Source organism: Carlito syrichta, unplaced genomic scaffold (genome assembly GCF_000164805.1).
Source record: "Carlito syrichta isolate Samal-C Ts95f unplaced genomic scaffold, Tarsius_syrichta-2.0.1 Scaffold301826, whole genome shotgun sequence".
Taxonomy (NCBI): Eukaryota; Metazoa; Chordata; class Mammalia; order Primates; family Tarsiidae; genus Carlito; species Carlito syrichta.
In genome coordinates, this window is record NW_007245922.1 from 98,854 (window position 1) to 118,453 (window position 19,600).

At 38.0% G+C, this 19,600-nt stretch overlaps 1 protein-coding gene across 4 annotated transcripts in view; it reads left to right on the forward strand.

The window, feature by feature from the left end:
• The window catches only part of OSBPL6 (oxysterol binding protein like 6), a 112,070-nt gene that overhangs the window by 14,723 nt on the left and 77,747 nt on the right, over positions 1-19,600 (forward strand). For all 4 annotated transcript variants that reach the window (XM_008055334.1, XM_008055335.1, XM_021711033.1 and 1 more), the window contains exon 2: positions 10,837-11,094. In XM_008055334.1, the coding sequence (XP_008053525.1) occupies positions 10,993-11,094 (102 nt within the window). In that variant the 5' untranslated portion in view covers positions 10,837-10,992. The remainder of the gene's footprint in view (positions 1-10,836; positions 11,095-19,600) is intronic.

The following is a 19,600-nucleotide window of genomic DNA, read 5'->3' on the forward strand; positions in this document are numbered from 1 at the left end:
CTCTGCTTGCTTCCTTCCTTCTTTCCCTCCTTTTTTTATCCATCCATCCATCCTTATTTTTTTCCACAATGAGATCATTCCCTGAACCTGAATCTCAGAAGCAAGCAATGAGAAAGAAGGAGAGCTGCATCATTCCCCCTTTAGACTTTTAAACTAGTAAACTGTCTTCTCAAAATGTCTTGTTCCCAAACTACCATAAAGTTGGAATTCAATATTTATGAGTTTTTTTCCAAATGTATTTTTACATATGGAAGAATGGTTAATGTTTTAATTAGCTCGACTTTGAGAGTGATTTAAATTTTAACTTTATTTAATATTACAGTGAGCCAGCAACAAGAGCTACTTTGAAAGGTTTGACTTTCAAAGTAGCAATTTTAAACTTTGTTCCAGGGAGAAGTAACTATGAAGATGATGGACTAACACACAGGTTCCCCAAAACTTCAACTATGTATGGTCACTGATAATCATTTAAGGGTTTAAAATTTCAGTACCAGCAGTCATCTAAATAGATGTGTCTTTGATCATGTGTCTGACCTCATCCCTGCTATAGCTAAAGTATTTGCTCATTCATGTAGGCATTCATTCATTCATTCATCCAGCAAAGTCTGTTGAGTATCTACTCAGTATCCACCACACATTATTCTGCACTGTGGTGTTATAACAAGGAAAGCAAGAAACAGGACAGGTGAGGTGTCTTGGGATGGACAGTAAGAGTAAGCCAGGACACAGACTATTATTGAGTGAGACTAGTGCTGTGATGGAAAAGGAAAGAATGTTGTTCTAGAAAGTGACAAGGTGTGTGCCTAATCTGAGGTGACACTTGATCTGGGAACTGAAGGGTGATTTGCTGACTAGATTTTCATGTTTAGAATAGTAAGTTTGAATGTACTACAGAGTTGTTTTAACCAATAACTACAGATTTGGCATTTGAATTTATTTCCAAATGTCTATTTTTTTTCAACTGGCACTATAAGCAATTAAAGTTTAGGATAAAAATGCCTTGTTTTGTCAGTGTCTAAAAAAAACTGGTGAAAACTGGAGGAAGTCTTGGGTGAAGGGTATGTGGGAGCTCCCTATAGTATTTTTGTAACTTTTCTGCAAATTTAAAATCATTCCAAAATAAAACATTTAAAAGACAAATACTAGTGAAGAAATGCCAGAATGAATACTGAATACAGTACAGTGTTGCTTAGATTTACAAAGATGAAGCAACTGCACAGGAAGAGGGAAAGGGAGAGTGGTGGGCACAGAGAACCTGTTACCCGAATGCTCTTTCATTCTAGACTTTTGTCCCATTGCTCATTTTTTAAAAAGGCCAATTCTGCCTTTTTCTAATGCTTCATTTTAGTTTCTTTTTTTTTGAGTTGGAGTCTCACTCTGTCGCCCAGACTGGAGTGTTGGGCTACGGCGATCCTTCCTCCTCAGCCTTCCGAGTAGCCAGAATTACAGGCGCGCGCTACCATGCCCGGCTGATTTTTTTTATTTATTGTAGAGATGAGGTCTCGCCAAGTTGCCCAGGTGGGTCTCAAACCCAAGGGCTCAGGCAATCCACTCACCTCAGCCTGCAAAGCGTGGGATTACAGGCTGAGCCACCAAGCCCGGCTAATTTATTAATGCCAACAATCTAACAGAATTAAAAATAGAGTTAGTTTACCTTTGCCCTCTTTTTTATGCCCAACTTATTTTTGACAAAAGCAATTCAATGAAAAGAGAATAGCCTTTACAATAAATGGTGCTCAAGCAATTGGATATCAATATACAAAGCAATGAACCTCTAAACTTATGCCTTATGCAAAATTAACCCAAAATAGATCACAGATTTAAATATAAAATGTAAAATTACAAAGTTTGTTTGAGACCCGCCTGGGCAACTTGGCGAGGCCTCATCTCTACAATAAATAAAAAATGAGCCGGGCGTGGTAGCGCGTGCCTGTAGTTCCAGCTACTTGGAAGGCTGAGGCGGAAGGATCGCCGGAGCCCAGCAGGTAGAGGCTGCGGTGGCCGGGAGTGGCCACTGCACTCCAGTCTGGGAGACAGAGTGAGACTCCAACTAAAAAAAAAAAAATTACAAAGTTTTTTAAAAAAATAGAAAGTCTTGAGGATTTAGGACTAGGCAATGAGTTCTTCATATTTTCTAAATCCATTGTTTTACATTATTTAAATAGCAAATAATAATGAAATCTTCAGAAAAACAGAGAACTATCAGCAATCACCATGTGCATATCAATGACATGTCCTAGAGTTTCTAATTCAGTTTATATAGGCTATTCTTGATTATTTCTCAAGTACTGATGGAAAAAAGTTTTTAGAAAGGCACAATTCAGCTACTACCAAATATTTTTATATTCATGAGCTAAATTTTAATGGTAAGAAGAGATATTTAATGTTTTAAACAGATATCTTCTAAAACGTAGAATGATGTTTTAAGAAATAATATTAACTCTAGTAAAAGAAGTTAGTACAAATGCTCCTCAATTTACAATAAAGTTAGATCCCAATACAAATTCGAGAAATTGTTAGTCAAGCATAAGTCTGGGACCATCTGTATTTTCCAATTCTTTTCTCCTAGTCAGATCTATTAGTTTTGGCCATCATGACTATTTTTTTTAAAAATTTCTAGAATTTATTTTTTTAATTGACAAAATTGTATGTATTAATCATGTGCAACATGTCTTGAAATATGTACACATTATGGAATGACTGAATCAAGTTAATTAACATATGCATTACCTCACATAATTATCAATTTTTTTTTTGGTAGTGAGAACACTTCAAAGCTACTCTCTTAGCAGTTTTCAAGATCTTTTCTCTTTAATTCATGGAACACTCTTGGACTTCTTAGTGTTTTATGTGTCAGATGGAATTTAGAAAATCTTTTTCTTGTGGAGATTTAATAAAACTAGCATCACAGATAAAGCTTTGCTCCAATCAAAACAAATTTCTCTACCCTTTGTCTTATTAGCATTTTTCAGTTTGTTCATTTTTAAGCATAAAGTGTCTTTTTTCACATGTTAGGGGAGGTGGAGAAATCTGAAGTTGGCAAGAAGCAATTGAATTAAAAATCACCTGCATAAATGATTTGCCAACTGTAGTACAGATTAACAGACCAGCCAAACATGGGAAACTGGTCATCTATAGTCTTTGAAAGTACTCTTCAACATTTTGTTCCAAGAATGAGTTCTGATGGTTCATAGTTTAGTTCAGGAGGTCAGCAAACTATAGCTCACAAGTCAAATCTGGTTTGTAGCCTGTGTTTATAAAGTTTTATTGAAACATAGCCATACTTATTTGTTGAGTAGTTGTGACAGAGATTGTACAGTTCACAAAGCCTAAAATATTTTCTGTCTGTCCTTTTACATAAAAAGGTTGCAGACACCTTATCTAGCCAAAGTGACTGGGTTATCTCTTTTGGTTTCTGAATCTTGGATCCAAGAGATTTTGCAATTGCAAGGATTAGTAGACATAGTAGACATCAGAAGTCCTGTTGGTTCATGATAGAGCTTTTTGATTTATTTTCTTGTTTCTTCATAAATGACGGTATTGTGTTTGTAATAAAAAACCATTTTCCATAAGCTTTCTAAAGATTTTAGAAATAATTTTGTATCATAAAAACCATTTAGGCATATGTAAATGTTAAGTGCTAGATGCTTTGTCACTTAAAATTCTTATTCCAAAACTCTTCTGATTTCTGAGGAAAAATCTTAACAATGTTTTGTTGTTGAGGTTTTAGGTCTACAGCTTAGGGATGCTTCTGTGTCTGATGATTCTGTATTACTATTCCCTAGTGTTGGTGTTAGGTCAGTGAAGAATGGGACCCAATTGGCAACCCTTTCTTTATACCTGCTACCTACTGGCAAGCTTATTAAAGCATGGAATGCTTGGTACAACCCTCAGAGTGTTAGATTCACAAGTATAGATAGAGCTTAAGAATTTACATTTCCAGAAAGTTCCCTGATGACATGTTGATCCCAGGACCATCTTTCAGAACCTGTGTAGTTGACAGCATTAGTATGCCCCAAGATTGGGGTTTGAGGACAAGTAGCTTTTTCATCCCAATTCAATATCAATTGACATTTTAAACCTTCCTTTGAATTCCTTCAGCTTTCACTCATTGTCTTTGTGACAGTGGCCCAGATGTCATTTTACTACTTTAACATTTGCTTTCCAGTCCCCAAATTCTGTTGCTGTTCCAGTTCTCCCCACCGTTGTGGGTTTTTACTTTTTTAAAAAAAAATCTTTTTACTGCTGTTTTCAGTGAACCTCAGTGGAGTGGAGTTTTGGAGTGAAATAGACTCTATTCAGTGTGCCAGCTTTCCCCCAATATGTGTGTGTTGAGTGTGTATTTTAAACTACTACTATCTTTCTTGATTCTCACAAAATTCCATGAGGTAAATTAGACACCGAAGTACCTTCACCCCTGAGTATCTTCCCAGAGACACAAGTTCACATGATCTGAAAAAGGAAACCTCAAGTCCGGGCCTTTTGAGGTCCAAGTTTGTGTTAATTATAACTTAGCACAAACTTGACACCCTATCTGGCTCTCCATAGTTTGTCAAATCATCAGGACTGACCCCCATTCCTTCACTTTATATCAATATCTCAAGTATTTTTGTCACTTATCTTAGTAATTGTGATATTGGATCATTCTCTTAACTTGTATTTAGGTATAGGCTACATTTCCAATAAGGACATATTGTAAAATTCATTTTGCAATGTAAACCTGTATATTTTTGCTTCTATTTTGTTGATTTAAAAATTTTTTTTAGTTGTGCCTTCCTCTCTCCACCAATACTCTTAATCCTTTGATGAAAAATTAGCAAACCTTTTCATAGGAGTTTTGACTAAAATGGTGTCAGAATTCAAATCAGTCTCAGAACTGGAACGGTTGGGACTTAAGTACCCTGAACCTGCTTGTGGAGTATGTTAATGTTCTCCTGGATACACGGTGCACCCTCATCTGTTTTCCCTCACAGAGTAACTTGGAGACAAACTTAGAAGAGGATGCATAATAATAGTAAGCATTTTGCAGATTCTTTTTTTTTTCTGAGTCAGAGTCTCACTCTGTCGCCCAGGCTGGAATGCAATGACATGTTCATGGCCTCTGCAGCCTCAACCTGCTGGGCTCAGACAATCCTTCCACCTCAGCCTTCCAGATAGCTGGAACCATAGACATACACCACCATGCCCAGCTAATTTTTTGATTTATTGTAGAGATGAAGTCTCGACAAGTTGCCTAGACTGATCTCGAACCTGTGGGCTCAAGCAATCCTCTCGCCTCCACCTCGCAAAGTGCTGGGATTACAGGCATGAGCCACCACGCCCAGCTTTTGCAGATTATTTCATTCACTTCTTACAACTCCATGAAGAGGTGTTATTACCATTCATGTTTTATAACTGAAACACAAGAGAAATTTAAGTAAATTGCCTGAAGCTTCATAGCTAGGAAGTAGCAGAGTTGGCATTGATTTAAAAATCAGGCAATCTGTGGAATTTTTTTGTTTTTTAGTGTAAAAATAAAAATGTAAATGAAAACCACTACAGGATATATATGGTAGTGTATTGGTAAATGTTTAGTAATCGGCTCTTTAAAAAAAAAAAAGAAGGCTCCAATTTACAGCATGTGCATAGTATAGACACTCTTGCCATGGTGAATTTCAAGTTCCCGAAGGGATAGCTCTCTGCAGCCTGAGGAGGGGAAAATGCACAGAGTCAGCTCCTGAGATGGTGCAAGCCAGCTCCAGCTCACCATTAGAAATGTGCCAAGATTAGCACACCCCAATTAAATGAGTTCATGAGGCCGAAGAGCCTGAGTCCTGGCAGTAGACACTCAGTGATGTCAGCTGTTCCTTCCCTTCTGTAGCAATGAATGAGCAATAATTGAAACCAACACTCATGCCTGATGCCCAGCATTAGTAGAATTGTGGACACCCTAATATGTCGTAGCAGTCATAAACATTGCTATTCAGGAGGTTGACAGGTTTTCAGAATTCTGCTTAGGATTCCTGAGCATGAAATGTCTGTAATTAGGTAGATGATGGCTAGTAAATTAGGTAGGTGACAGCTGCTGTAATTCTGTGTGGCCAGGCTAACCCATCAGTGGTGTTTTGAAAGAATTGATGTTGCTGCCTCTATTCCCTGTTCCTCATGTACAACTTGGCACCAGGGAGAACAGACCTTATAATGTCTCAGGCCCCTAGAGTACCATTAGCAGCCTGGCGGGTCTTTTTTAGTATAACCCAGAGGTTTTCTTTTGGGAATGTTGAACTTTATATAGTCTTTCTCTCTAACTCACTGCTGAACAGATAGGAAATGCCAGTATGCAGATCATGTGAATTATTTTGTGTTATCTCAGGCCAATACAATAAAATCAATGCACTGGCATGAGGCAGTCTGCAAGCACAATCAGCATTACTTAATAGATATTACAGAGGATTTAAGTCTTAACAAAATGATAAGCTTAGTGAATAATCTGAGTTGTTTTTGTGGCTCCTGACATCGGACTACAATGACAATAGTGACATAGTCCCTAAAAGTCTTCTGTGCTCTGCCTATTCATCCCTTCCTCCCTTGAAACCCTGGTAATCACTGATGTCTTTATTGTCTCTATCATTTTGTCCTAATGTCATATAAATGTCATGTAGTTGGGATTATACAGTATATAGCCTTTTCAGGTCGGCATCTCTTACTTAATAATGTGCATTTAAGGTTCTTCCATGTATTTTCATAGCTTGATAACTCATTTCCTTTTTTGCACTAAATAATATTCTTACTGATATTTTTAGTTACCTGTTGTCATTGCGTAGATTAATTTCTAGAATTTCTGTCTGTTTCATCTTCTTTCCTTGCTAATTGTTTTAATAATAAGATATCTCTCATTTTTAAGCAATTTTTCTTGTTATTCTCACATTTACTCTTCCAGATGAACTTTAGAATATTATTGCCAAGTCCTTAAAAATCTTATTATGGTTTTGATAACAATTGCATTAAATTGTGTCAATATGTAGTTAATAAATGTTTGCAATATTTATTTCAAATACAAAAGTTAATTCAAGTATAAAATTCTGATTTATAGGTAAACAAAGCTGAATTTTATGTCACTCAGTGTAAATGCGAATGTTATAGCACTTAGCAATACTTTTAGTGTTTCTACTCTGATAAAGGAAGAACGAGACAGAAAAATTATATGTTCAGCTCTGATACTGCTATTTTTCGGCCACGATACTTTTCTTATCAAGTAAAGTAATTATGTTGGTGTTGACTTTAAAATCTATGGTCTTTCATTGGTTGAGAATATTGTTTATGTTCTGAAAATGTGCTTTGATAGAGATGAAAAAGTTTGTGTGTGTGTCAGCAATTCCTACCCTCTAGAAATAAAGAATAAGTAGGTGCAACTTTCTAACAGAGTTTAGACTTACTTTTATAATACATTTTGAAATAGAGCAGGTGATCAAATGCTCGATTGATCATTGGAATGATCTTCTAAGGTGCTCTCATTCAACTTTATATTAGGTACTTGAAACCTTCTTGTCAAAAAAAAAAGACTAAAAATGAAGATAAACAACAATTACCCTAAAACCAATTCTTGAAGTAGATTAAGTTATCTTACTCACCCTTTCTTAATTTTGATATTAGTCATCATATTTATAATTGTAATTCAACCGAAATATTGCCCTTTCATCATAAAGTTAGACTGAAAATGTCAGTTCAAATTAAAACAAAAATCAAGGTGTTAGCCTTGGTGTTAATGGGAAAGTACAGTTTAAAAAGAGAGAGAGAAAGTCCAGCAGAGGAAATGTAGTTTGGATTGAATTTACTTCTAAATGGATAACAGTTTAATGAAGTGAATTATTTCAACCTCATCCCTTGGAGGCGCTTGAACGCATCACAAAAGCACCATACTTTTGGCTCAGGTGTCAGCATCTACTTATAAAACATCTTGTCCAGAGAACAAGGTACTTCAAATCAAAGATCTGAACACAGAATGCGAGGATTTTTGCCTTCTGGTTGCTGGCACCAGAGCTTGGCTTCAGATACTTTACTCATACTTATTAGAGTACATTCATAAAACAGAAAGATTAAAAGATCATTATTCAAGTGTAGGCTTAATATTACCTTTTGCCAATACCAACAAAAGAGGTGTGCAGCTCTTTTAATTTTTGTTTGTCCAAAGGCTAGTTTGGTTTCAAGAGAAAGTCTTCTAGTTTGGGAGTTAGGTAGCTTTTATTTTTCCTCTGGTGTCAGTAAAGTTGAAATCTTGGCCAGGCTCAGTGGCTCAGCCTGTAATCCTGGCACTTTGGGAGGCCAAGGTGAGTGGATTGCCCGGGCCCGTGAGTTCTAGACTAACCTGGGCAGCTTGGCGAGACCACGTCTCTACAATAAGTAGAAAATAATTAGCCAGGCATGGTAGCATGTGCCTGTGGTTCCAGCTACTTGGAAGGGTGCGGCGGAGGGCTCACCCAAGCCCAGCAGGTCGACGTGAGCATGCCACTGCACTCCAGCTTGGGCGACAGAGTGAGACTCCAACTCAAAAAAAAAAGAAAAGAAAAACAAATCTTAAGAATGAATTACAAAGTCTATTCACTAGAATGTCCAGTTTTCCCAGTTTATAAAAATCCCCCTTTAATTATTGGGATTGTTCTTTCAAATATTTTCTATAACCAAATGACTATTAAAATTCTGATTAACACATTCAAGGTTACATAATCCATTAACATTATGTTACAGATTTTAAAAAGATAACTATAGACCTGTATAAAATTAATTTATTGGCACATGCAGAATTTATATGATCTGATCAATATATTTGTGCCATTAACATAACCTGCATAATTTACATCTTTAGCTTAAACTCCTCTTAACTCCAGACCTACATTTCCAAGTGTTGACTCCATTTTGAATGCCTCAGTGACATCTCAAACTCAACACACCTGAAACCACACTCATGACTTCTTTCCATCAATCCTGGATTTCCTATGACCATTTCTTGCTCAGAATGCCAGAGACCTGGGAGTCATCCTCGACAGGAGTCAGTCCTGCCTCCTCCTGCATGTTCAGTCACAGTGTATAGGACTCAGTGTTGGATTTCTGCCACCAATCCAGTGCATCCTTTCCTGTGTCCCAGCAGAGCCCCCCTCATCTTCTTTACTTCCCCACTTGGAGTCTCCTCATGGCTGCCAAAGTCATCCTTTAGTAACACAAATCTGGTTATGCCATACTCCTTGATGGCTTCTTATGCTTATGATAAAAATCAAAATGCCAAAGTCTTAGTTTGTTTGTGCTGCTATAACCAATACTTGAGACTGGATAATCATTTATAAACAACATAAATTCTCTTTCACAGTTCTGAGACTGAGAATTCCAAGATGAAGTTACCAGTATGTTAGGGCCTCATCTTTCTGCTTCCAAGATAGTGCCTTGAATGTTGTATCCTCTGCAGAGGAAGAGCACTGTGTCCTAATATGCCAGAATAACAGAAGAAAAAGAACCCATTCCCATGAGGCTTTTATATGGTAACATTAATCTCTGAGAGTGGAGCCCATTAGACTTCACCTCCCAATATTTGTTACAATAGCAACCAACGTGACCTACAAGACCCTTCAGGAACTGGCCTGTGCCTTCCTTTGACCACCATGTCACCATTTCTCTGTTCTCTAGTCATATTGGCCACTACTAATTCCGTGATCATGCCACACTGGACACCTAGGCACCTAGTTAACTCTTCATCCTTCAGATCTCAGTTCTGACTTCCAGACCTATCAGTTCGCCTCACCATGTGTCTTCATAATGCCTATGCATCTTTATATTTTTAAAAAAAATTATCTTATTCTGTATCCTCTAGACTGCAGTTCAGGTCTCCCTTTTCTTTGGCCTAAAAATTTATTTCTGTTCCTTGTCAGCAGCTTTTCTCCCAACCTGTGCTATGAAATCTATATTCGTGTTCTGTGCTTCCTTCAAAGATTATTACCATTAAGATGGGGCTGGAACTTGCCCTTAGAAGAGGAAAAAGTTCACTTTAGTGGTCTGTCTTTTGGGTCATAGATTATCGTTTAAGCTTTTAATCTTATATCATAGATTGCTTACCTTGAAAAAGTGCTTACCTTTTCAATATTTTTACCATACCTATACTAGAGACAAGACCAATTTAACAATGTTTCTCTTTGACACAGGCTTATAACCTTTTTAACTATATGAACCTTCCATATATGAATGTAATTTAAAAAATGAAGTGACCACAGGTTGGGGATAAGTGAAGGAACTCCAGTTACCATTTCAAGATATCCCTGTCAGTCTATAGATGCCAATCTATAGATGCCTGCAAGCCTTTTGATTGATGAGAGTCACATGTAGGCAAATTGTACTTTTGAGGTACAGATAACTGTGGTTATGTGTATTCCTTGACTCTTCACAGATGCTGGATTATAGGATACACATATATGACTGCTTTTTGTTGAATTTAGCCATCACATTCATGATATGGTTGAACTCAACTAAGACAAACATGGACTGAGCTCTTGTTATGATCCACTGGGTAGAGGAGATTAATTTCTGGAGAAGAAGCTGATGTACTTTGGCATAGGGTCTAGAATATGACATTTTAATCTGCTTTAAAACAAAGAAAGAGAATGTAAGGGAAAAATATGACTTGGTCTCTTGTTGATAGTCCCTTTTTACATATTAGCACTTTCATTCTTCTCCTTAAAAAAAAGAAATATTTCCTAATGTGTCAGAGTTCTTCCTCTCACTAACACAAATTAATATTATTCTATTTAAGATCAGTATAATTATTTCAATTTTATTTTTAATTACTTACTCGAGGCTTGCTTGTTTTGCTTTCAGGTGATTCGGACACCCACAATATTTGCCGACTCTTTTCTAGAAAGTCAAACCTAATCCATGAAATGGAATGAAGCTGAAAAATCATCTACTTCTTTGTGAATTTGAGAGAAGATTGGGATGGTCTTACGTGCGCATAGTTAGACTTTAACTGCAGCGATGAGTTCAGACGAGAAGGGCATATCCCCTGCTCATAAAACAGCCACCCCAACCCATAGAAGTGCCTCCTCTTCAGCATCCTCCCAAAGGGACAGCAGGCAGGTAAGAGAAGAATATTAGCACATTTTGTTCTTTTATGCAAATACAGTACCATTAGAATAGGAAAGGATTGCTAATTAATTCTGAAATTTTATTGTGAAGTCTTTTATTCCACAGGAAAACTTATTATTTTCTGTGGATATGCTTGTGATGTCATGAAGATCCTACTCTTTCTTCTCTGTAATTTAGGATGCTTTTTTAGAATGCAGACAAAGAAAGGGGGTCAGGTGGCTAGATGAAGCCCTCCAATGTTCTCGCTGTCTGTACCTGGAAGTGGGAGTCAGCATGAGGAAACTGGAATGTTCTGCTCTTCATTTGTGGCTGTGGAAAGGGTCTATGAACACACAAAGGGTTTCTTCCTATAAGGCTCTCACTGCCTGCCAAGTGCTAACCTGTTTGGTGTTTCCTGGAATCTGGTAACAGATTAGGAATTAGGTTACAAATAAAATAATAATATCAGAGAATTAAGAATGGTGAAAACTCAGTGTTTAATGGCAACAAAGAAAGTAAATGATTGTTGTTTAACTATGATAGAAAACATCCATTGTCCCATTTGAGCCAATTCTGTAAGTTATTTTTGTCTAGTTACTTTATGACTGTTTAAGTGACTTTTCTGCTGCATGGATTGTGTGGTGATTAATTTATGAATGCTCTTCATTCTCAAAACAGGTGGTTATTTCAGCTGGCACAGGTCTAAATATAACTGTTTTCCATTATAATATTGTCTTGTGATAGTATTTTAGTTGTGTGATAGGAAATTCACAATAAGTAGGCGTTGTTAACTTTTATAAAAATTTTCCATTCTGGCAACTTTCAATTAGTAAGCATTCTTGCAGCGTCTCCTCCTCCTCCCTACCTCCATTTTATGTGTTCAAAGCATATTGCCTAGTTTCTAGTAGTGTGAGCATCCATTATTCAATAGTCCATCATATAGGCAGGGGTCTTGAGACAGCCAGTTCCAGATGTGAATTCACTCTTTTAGATAGTGGGACTGCACTGCTAGGGTTGCCCTTTACAGCACCCCCAGTCTCAAACTCTCCTAGCACTTTCTCTCCCATTTCTAGCAAGAAATTCCAGGGGAATCTGTAAGAATCAGGTTTTTATATGCATTTATTTTTGTGTAGTAACTGTTTTCACAGTCAAGGGACATAGAGAAAGTATCTTCCTGATATGTATTTCTCCTCCAGGGTCTTGGGGAATTATTGGCACTGGTAACCTTTGTTAGCAAGTTCAAAGATGACATCTATATTCTGCTAATTAGAAGTAATTATGCCATTAACTAAATCTGTTATTATACATGGTTATGATAGTTGTTGCATTGCATTTACAGAGTCAAAGAAAGTAAGAGTACCAGAATAAAAACACTTTTACATTAAATAACTACTGCATGCTGAAATGCTTTATACATCTGCAATTTAGCCTACCCTTCACCTGCCCCTGTGATCTTTCTTTTTATGGCTTCTTCATTTTTCTTTTGCCCTGAACATTTAAACTAAGAGTCATTTTGAGCAAACATGTTCTTCCTGGGAGGAAGGAAGGAATTGACCCAGCTCACCCTGGAGAATGGTGGCAAATGTAAAGATTGACGACTGCTACCATGTGTTTTTGCTATGCCTGTTGCGCATGAGCTCCTGGATCGGCATGCAAAACAACAGGGAAAACCCAGACCCTAGTCTGCCAGAGAGAGCGTGAAGAGGGAGTATGTGACTTGTCACTGGCTTGTGAATGGAAGGTTTTATGATCAGAATGAAAGGAGCATGTCTGTAAACTGATAATGAACTCCAGAAAAGTAAGCAACTCTGTTAAAATGGCTATTATTCTTTAAGGAGGGAGTTGACTTTCATTCCTGTTTGTCTCAGCAGGTGGAAACTCTCCCAAATACTTTCTTCCCTGGTTCCTTCCTGACTCCTGTTTTGTGTCTGTTTACCTCCCTCAGAGGAGAGAAAACTAGAAAAGAACGATTGCAATTCTGTTTTCCCTTTCTGTCTTAGTCACTCCTAAACCTCAGAATAATAGAACCCAGAAATTTTTAGTGATTCTGTGATGTGATATGATGCAGTGGTCTTTATATACATCTACTTTTGTGTGATAACTATTTCATAGTGAAGGGGCATAGAGAGAGTGTAATAAATTAGTCTTTATGGACTCCTGCCTATTCTCCTGATTTGACTGACATTTATGCAGATGATGCCAAACTGCAAACTTTAACCCTATTTCTTTCCTAAATTGGTCATATAGGCAAAGAATCTAGCACATAGCTGAGAATACAGTGGCATTTTAATACACATTATTTGCCTGTCCTTCCCAAGTTCTAGTTCCAAATCACAATGAATTGGCTGAGGATTTCTACTTATCGCTGCCTGTGTGGTACTGCTGTGCCTTAAATCAATATGTATAAACCAGTTTGCTATCAGGATAGCCATTCTCTCAAGAGCCCAGGGTCAATGTCTGTCTTTCTCCTTTGCTTCTCTCACTTTCAGGAGGTTAACAAGTCCTATTGATCATTTCCCCCTTCGTAACATTATAATTTCCTTCTGTTCCCACAAGTTGGCCCCCTCGCCTGACTCTCACCCCTCTACCCAGAGTCCTGCGGAGTGCTCTTGCCTCACTGTCTCCTTTAAGGCCTCACCATTTTAAAATTTTCTGTGTAGGGCAGATCCATGTTCAGAATCCTTTAAACACCCTGTTTCCTACACAATTAAGACCAGAGCTCCATACTTGGCATCCAGTGTCCAGCATGATCTGATTTAGTCTTGTATCCTATTTTTCTCTCAACCTGAACAGTCTTGCCAGCTCATGGTTCCTAAAATGGCCCTGTTTTTTTTTTATCTCTGCTTGTCTTTCCTGCTTGGAATTCCCACCCTTCTCGCGACCTGATGTCTCCCTGTGCATCAGGGACCAATTCATGCTTTACTGCTCTGGCCACTCAGACCCACATTAGCTTCTCCCTTCTCTGAACTTTTCTAGACCTTTTTTGACAATATTTGACACTTTTATATTGCTTGTCTTTTTCCATACTGACCTCCTCAACTGTATTGTGAGCTCTTGTAAACAGATCAAGTACTCTAAGTTTCCATAGACAAGCCTTGACCCTCAAATGTTTTAATATTTTTTAAGACCTGCAACAGTATTAGTCTTGTCTTTTTATTATGCATTTCCTCCTTTTCTTCCTTTCTCGTGGAAAATTAAAACAAAGAACATCTGTGCATAGTAGTAACTGGTTGTCCTTCCTTTCACTATGTTATGTAGTGTAATAGGCGAAGAAGGGAGAGGAGATGGGAAACAAAGTGACTCAGTGCCCCTGTGATCTCACTAAGTGTTTCTTCACCAGTGATAGGGTCAAGACTCCACTTAGAATTAAAAGACTTTAGTAATTGCTCCATTTACATTTCATTCGAGTCTAATATGAGATGTTAGACTATCTAACAAATTTGGTTTTGTGTATCTATGATCAACTATGACTCATAAGCTACAATAAATATATATGCCCTAAAACCTTCAAAGAGGGAACAAAAGGGTTGTTATCTAGGACTTACCCATAAACCAGCATTCTCCAAAGTACGTGCTAAGTTATGCTTGCTTTTTGAGATGTTGTATGAAAAGAACTCTAAGCCGGCTCGGTGGCTCAGCCTGTAATCCTGCGCCTTTGGGAGGCTGAGGTGAGTGGATTGCCTGAACCCACGGGTTCGAGACCCACCTGGGCAGCGAGACCTCATCTCTACAATAAATCAAAAATTAGCCGGGCGTGGTAGCGCACGCCTGTAATTCCAGCTACTTGGGAGGCTGAGGCGGAAGGATCGCCAGAGCACAGCAGGTCGAGGCTGTGGTGGCTGGGAGTGGCCACTGCACTCCAGTCTGGGTGACAGAGTGAGACTCCAAATCAAAAAAAAAAAAAAAAAAAAAAAAAAGAGCTCTACTGTCAAGTGAGTTAGAGAATTGCTAAGCAAAATCGCTTTTGCAATATTTCTTAATAAATTAAAGACACTGGTATGTCCTAAAGTAAGAACTTTATTTAACTGAGCACGTCTAGATTTTAGTATATTGTGAAACTTTTTTTTTCTCTAAGATTTGATTGTTAAAAATCTAAATTCTTCTTTACATTAAAAAAAATTGGAATATTTGGGGTCACTGATCCTAGATTCCTAAAGGGAAAACTAGACTGGGCTCAGTAGTGGCTTCAAGTTTAGAGGGGGCATTTACACTTCGATAGGTCACAGTTCTTGTCCATTCTTATTGTATTTCAGTACTTATTTATGTTGACTGCCCTGCCCCTGAAAGCATTTGAATTTGAGAACCCTGATCCTGGATGTCAGTAGTTCAGTCACAGTAATATTTAACTTACCAAGGGTTATTGATCTCCACTTGGATGTTAAAAGTAGCATCTTAAACTTAACTTGTCTACAACTGAACAATTAATTTTCCCCTCAAATCTACCCCTTCCCAGTTTTCACTATCTCAGTAAATGACAACTTCATTCTTTCATTTGGCAGGGCTTAGCACCTAGGAATCATCCTTGACTTCTCTCTTTCTTCCAAACCATCTGGGAGCCTGTTGGTTCTACCTTCGGAATATCCCTGGAATCTGACCACTGCTTGCCACCTTCTCCTCCTCCACCCTGGTCTGAGCCACCGTCATTTCTTATCTGCACTATTGCCATAGTTTTCTTTTTATGTCTTTTTATTTTTTTTGAGTCAGAGTCTCACTCTGTTGCCTAAGCTGGAGTGCAGTGGCATGCTCACAGCCACCCCAGTGTCAACCTGCTGGGCTTAGGTGATCCTTCTGTCTCAGCCTTCCAAGTAGCCGGAACTACAGGTGTGAGCTATCACACCCGGCTAATTTTTTTAATAATATATTTACAGTAAAGATGAGGTTTCACTAAGTTGCCCAGGCTGGTCTCGAACCTCTGGGCTTGGACAATCCTTTCACCTCGGTCTCCCAAAGTGCTGGGATTACAGGCTTGAGCCACTGTGTCCGGCCTAGTTTTCTAACAGGTCTCCCTGTTTCTGTCCTCACCCAACATCGTTCTTTACAAAGCAGAGTGATCCCTTCAAACTCTAAGTCAGATTGAGCTGCTCTTTGCATCAAGCCCTCTGGTGTCTCTCCATCTCTATGCAAATAATATTGAATTGCAGACCACTGTCTACAAGGTCATTTGTAGTCTGGTTCTGCCTGTGTTTCTGAACCTATCTCCTACCATGTTCTCTTCACATACCCCCTTCAGGGCCTTTGAATTTTTGGTCCCCTCAGCCTAGCTTCCTTTTCCTCTAACTATTCCCAAGCTAGGCACACACTTGACTCAATCTCCAAAGGTACCCTCTTTGGGCAGCCCTCCCTGCCCTTCCCTGCATGTCTTCATCTCTCACTGTTCATTTAGCTGGTTTTATTTTTCTTTAAAGCACTCGTCATCACCTGGCATGTTATATGTTTGGTTATCTATTCAAGTCTGTATCCCTTTCCTCTCTTCCCTAACTCTGAAATATACGCTTAGTGAAAACAGGATTTTATTTTATTCAGTAATGTGTCCCTAGCACCTAATACAGTACCTCACATTGGGTATGCTCAGGATATATTTGAATGAATAAGTGAGTAAGGAGTTGGGATGGAGAAAAGATTGTGAACCCAGCTCTGGAGGTCTTGATAGCTATGGAGGAATAATCATGAGATTGAAAGATGACAAGGACAGAAGATGATATAGTTTGGAGTTCTAAGTCCCACAAGAATGGATTTTGAAAGTAGACGGATGGTCTGAAGGTAGCAGAAAGGAGCTGAGTCATAAGCACAGTTTCGTCTTCTTGCTCCTGAGAGTGATGTGTGGTGGAGAGAACGGCTGAAGCTTGTGAAGGAAATGACAGCAGGCAAAAGCCAAGAGTTGGGAGAATTCTGCACAGATGTTAAAAATATTGGTAGGGGTGGAAAGTATCTCTTTATTTTAAAACAGGGGTTATTGTTTTCCTGTCAATCACAGAACTTATTTTATGGTTACATTAAATAATAAGGCTACTAAGTTTGTGACCTACTGATTAGATTTTTTTTCATAATTACTTTTATGCTTACCCATTATTGAGAATTTTTCAAAATAGACATGCCTGAGACCATCCTATAGAGCCAGTTTCAGTAGTTCTGAGATCAGGTCCAAAGATCTGCATTTTCAAAAGCAAGGCCCCTATTTGGAACCAATGATTATTTTTATTTGTATCATTATCAAGTCACATCAGAAAATCAGACACTATGGCCCTAAGAACGTAAGGCTTGGAATGCATACTTTTCAATTGATAGCATCTGTTATGAGTGAATTGTTATGGCTCCACCAGTTTAGACCATGTCAGTCTTAGAATTAGTTCATCTTTTTTGTTAAAGAAAAACAAAGAAGAAAAGAACCATCTATTCCTCACAATGATTCAAAGTTTGCTGAAATTCAGAGATTATAAAATAAAGAACATTTTAAGGAAAAATTATATATAAGTTATTAGAGGCTGGCAGTTAATCTTCTTGCCAGTTTTATAAAATCTATATTCAGTATTGTGGTAAATCCTTAGCAATTATAGAAGATTTCAATTACATGGGTATCCACACTTTTTTAAAATATATATTATCACTAGCAATTCATTTCAAAATCATCAGGGGCCTATTCACTTATTGCCCACTGATGATGTGTTAAGATCATCCCCAAGAGTGAGTCAGTGGGACCATGTGCTGGAGTATCTATGGGCCAGTGACATGGCTACCCAGACTGGATATCAGAAGCATTTTTCATTATAAGTGAAGAAGGTGTCCAGAAACCAGAAAGTAAAAACGTTCCTCGTCAGTGTCTATATTTTATGTACAGGGTTTTTATAGCAGATTTTCTTCTTGGATAGACAGACTGATAAAAGTATCTCCCAGCATATACATAAACTGAATTGGAATGTCTCCTCCAGCTGAGCCTCCAGAGCATCTTCTTCAAATAGCTTTATTGAATGAAATAACTAAATCACTACTTTGAAACATAGTTTCTCTATCTTTTGAATAGGAAATCTATTTCCATCTTTGAGCTGTGAAAGATATAATAATATCTCAAACAAAAATGGTCTAACTTTTAGAGAAAAAAAATGAAGCATCCCTGATTTACTATCTAACTTCCAATTTAAATCACCTCCAGTCTTACCAGTGAGGAGAAATATAACGTGAATCTTTAACTGTCTGGAATTCTCATGGGACCAGGGATTTGGAGGATGACCCTGGAGCTCAGCTGTCAGTTCAGAGAGAATTGCTAACTTGGTCTGGAAATCTGCAGAGTGTCCTCACTGGAGCAGTGCTGGAGAATTAATCCCTTGGTGCTAGATATATGTAAATTATTGAGTTGCTTTCTGTTTCAATATAGCCTTTTTGAGATTCCACTCATCCCATAGAACCAACTTTTCAGGACTTTGGACCAATGTAAATGAGAAAATAATATTTACTTGCAAAAACTCACACTGTGACCAATTTTTGTGATTTAGATGTAAATTGGGTGTTGTGAAAAGTCTAAATATTAGGTAAAGTTTATGAACAAACTTATAGAATAGCACCAGCAAATATTTCACAAGCTGTCACTGTGGAAGTTTGGAGCTATCATCGCTTTCAGAGAATTAAACTCTGGTGAAAAGTGGGGAGATATCCTGTCCACAGCTAATGAGAGTGAAGACACGATTTGCTCCCTGGAGCCCTGTTTCTTGAGTTCCTGTTCTTGGCTACTCTGCTGTTTGATCTGTTGCCAAGCTGAATGTCCAGGGAAAGGATCTTCTGGATACTTCTAAGTGAACTTTGTAGGCGGCATTTGTCAATCACTTTTGACTTATGTACTGCCTCCTCATTTTTTCACTTACAATAATAGTGATTTTTCACATCCCCGTTGACCTGGGAAACTTTAAACCAAATGGTATATAGGCCAAAATGTTAATAGTTATTGTTATGGAATACTGGCATCATAAGTGGATTTTATGTTTTCTGTGATTTTCTTAATTTTCTATATTTTTACTATACATATTGCTTTTGAAACGAGAAGTTTTGGTCATCATTTGTTTATTGGAAACTGCTGATCCTTTTCCATTAGAAGCAATGAGCAGCCCCATGGCTTCCTTGGCATCCCCACCTTTAGAGTTCCCTGTTGCTATTGCTTGGTGTTTGCAGTGCGTGTTCAGTCCATGTTAAATGTACCAAAATTGAAGACAGGCATGGTGGCTCACACCTCTAATCCCAGCACTTTAGGAGGCCAAGGTTGGAAAATTGCTTGTGCCCAAGAGTTCAAGACCAGCCTGGGCAACCTAGTAAGACCTTGACTGTGTAAAAATAAAAAATAAAAAAATTATCCAGGTATGGTGTACACATCTGTATTCTCAGCTACTTAGGAGGCTGAGATGGAAGGATTGCCTGAGCCCAGGGGGTTGAGGCTGCAGTGAGCTGTGCTTGTACCACAGTGACGGTAAGACCCCAACTCAAAAAAAAAAAACAAAAAACCAATGCTGAACTCGAGACCAGTGGAATGGAATTT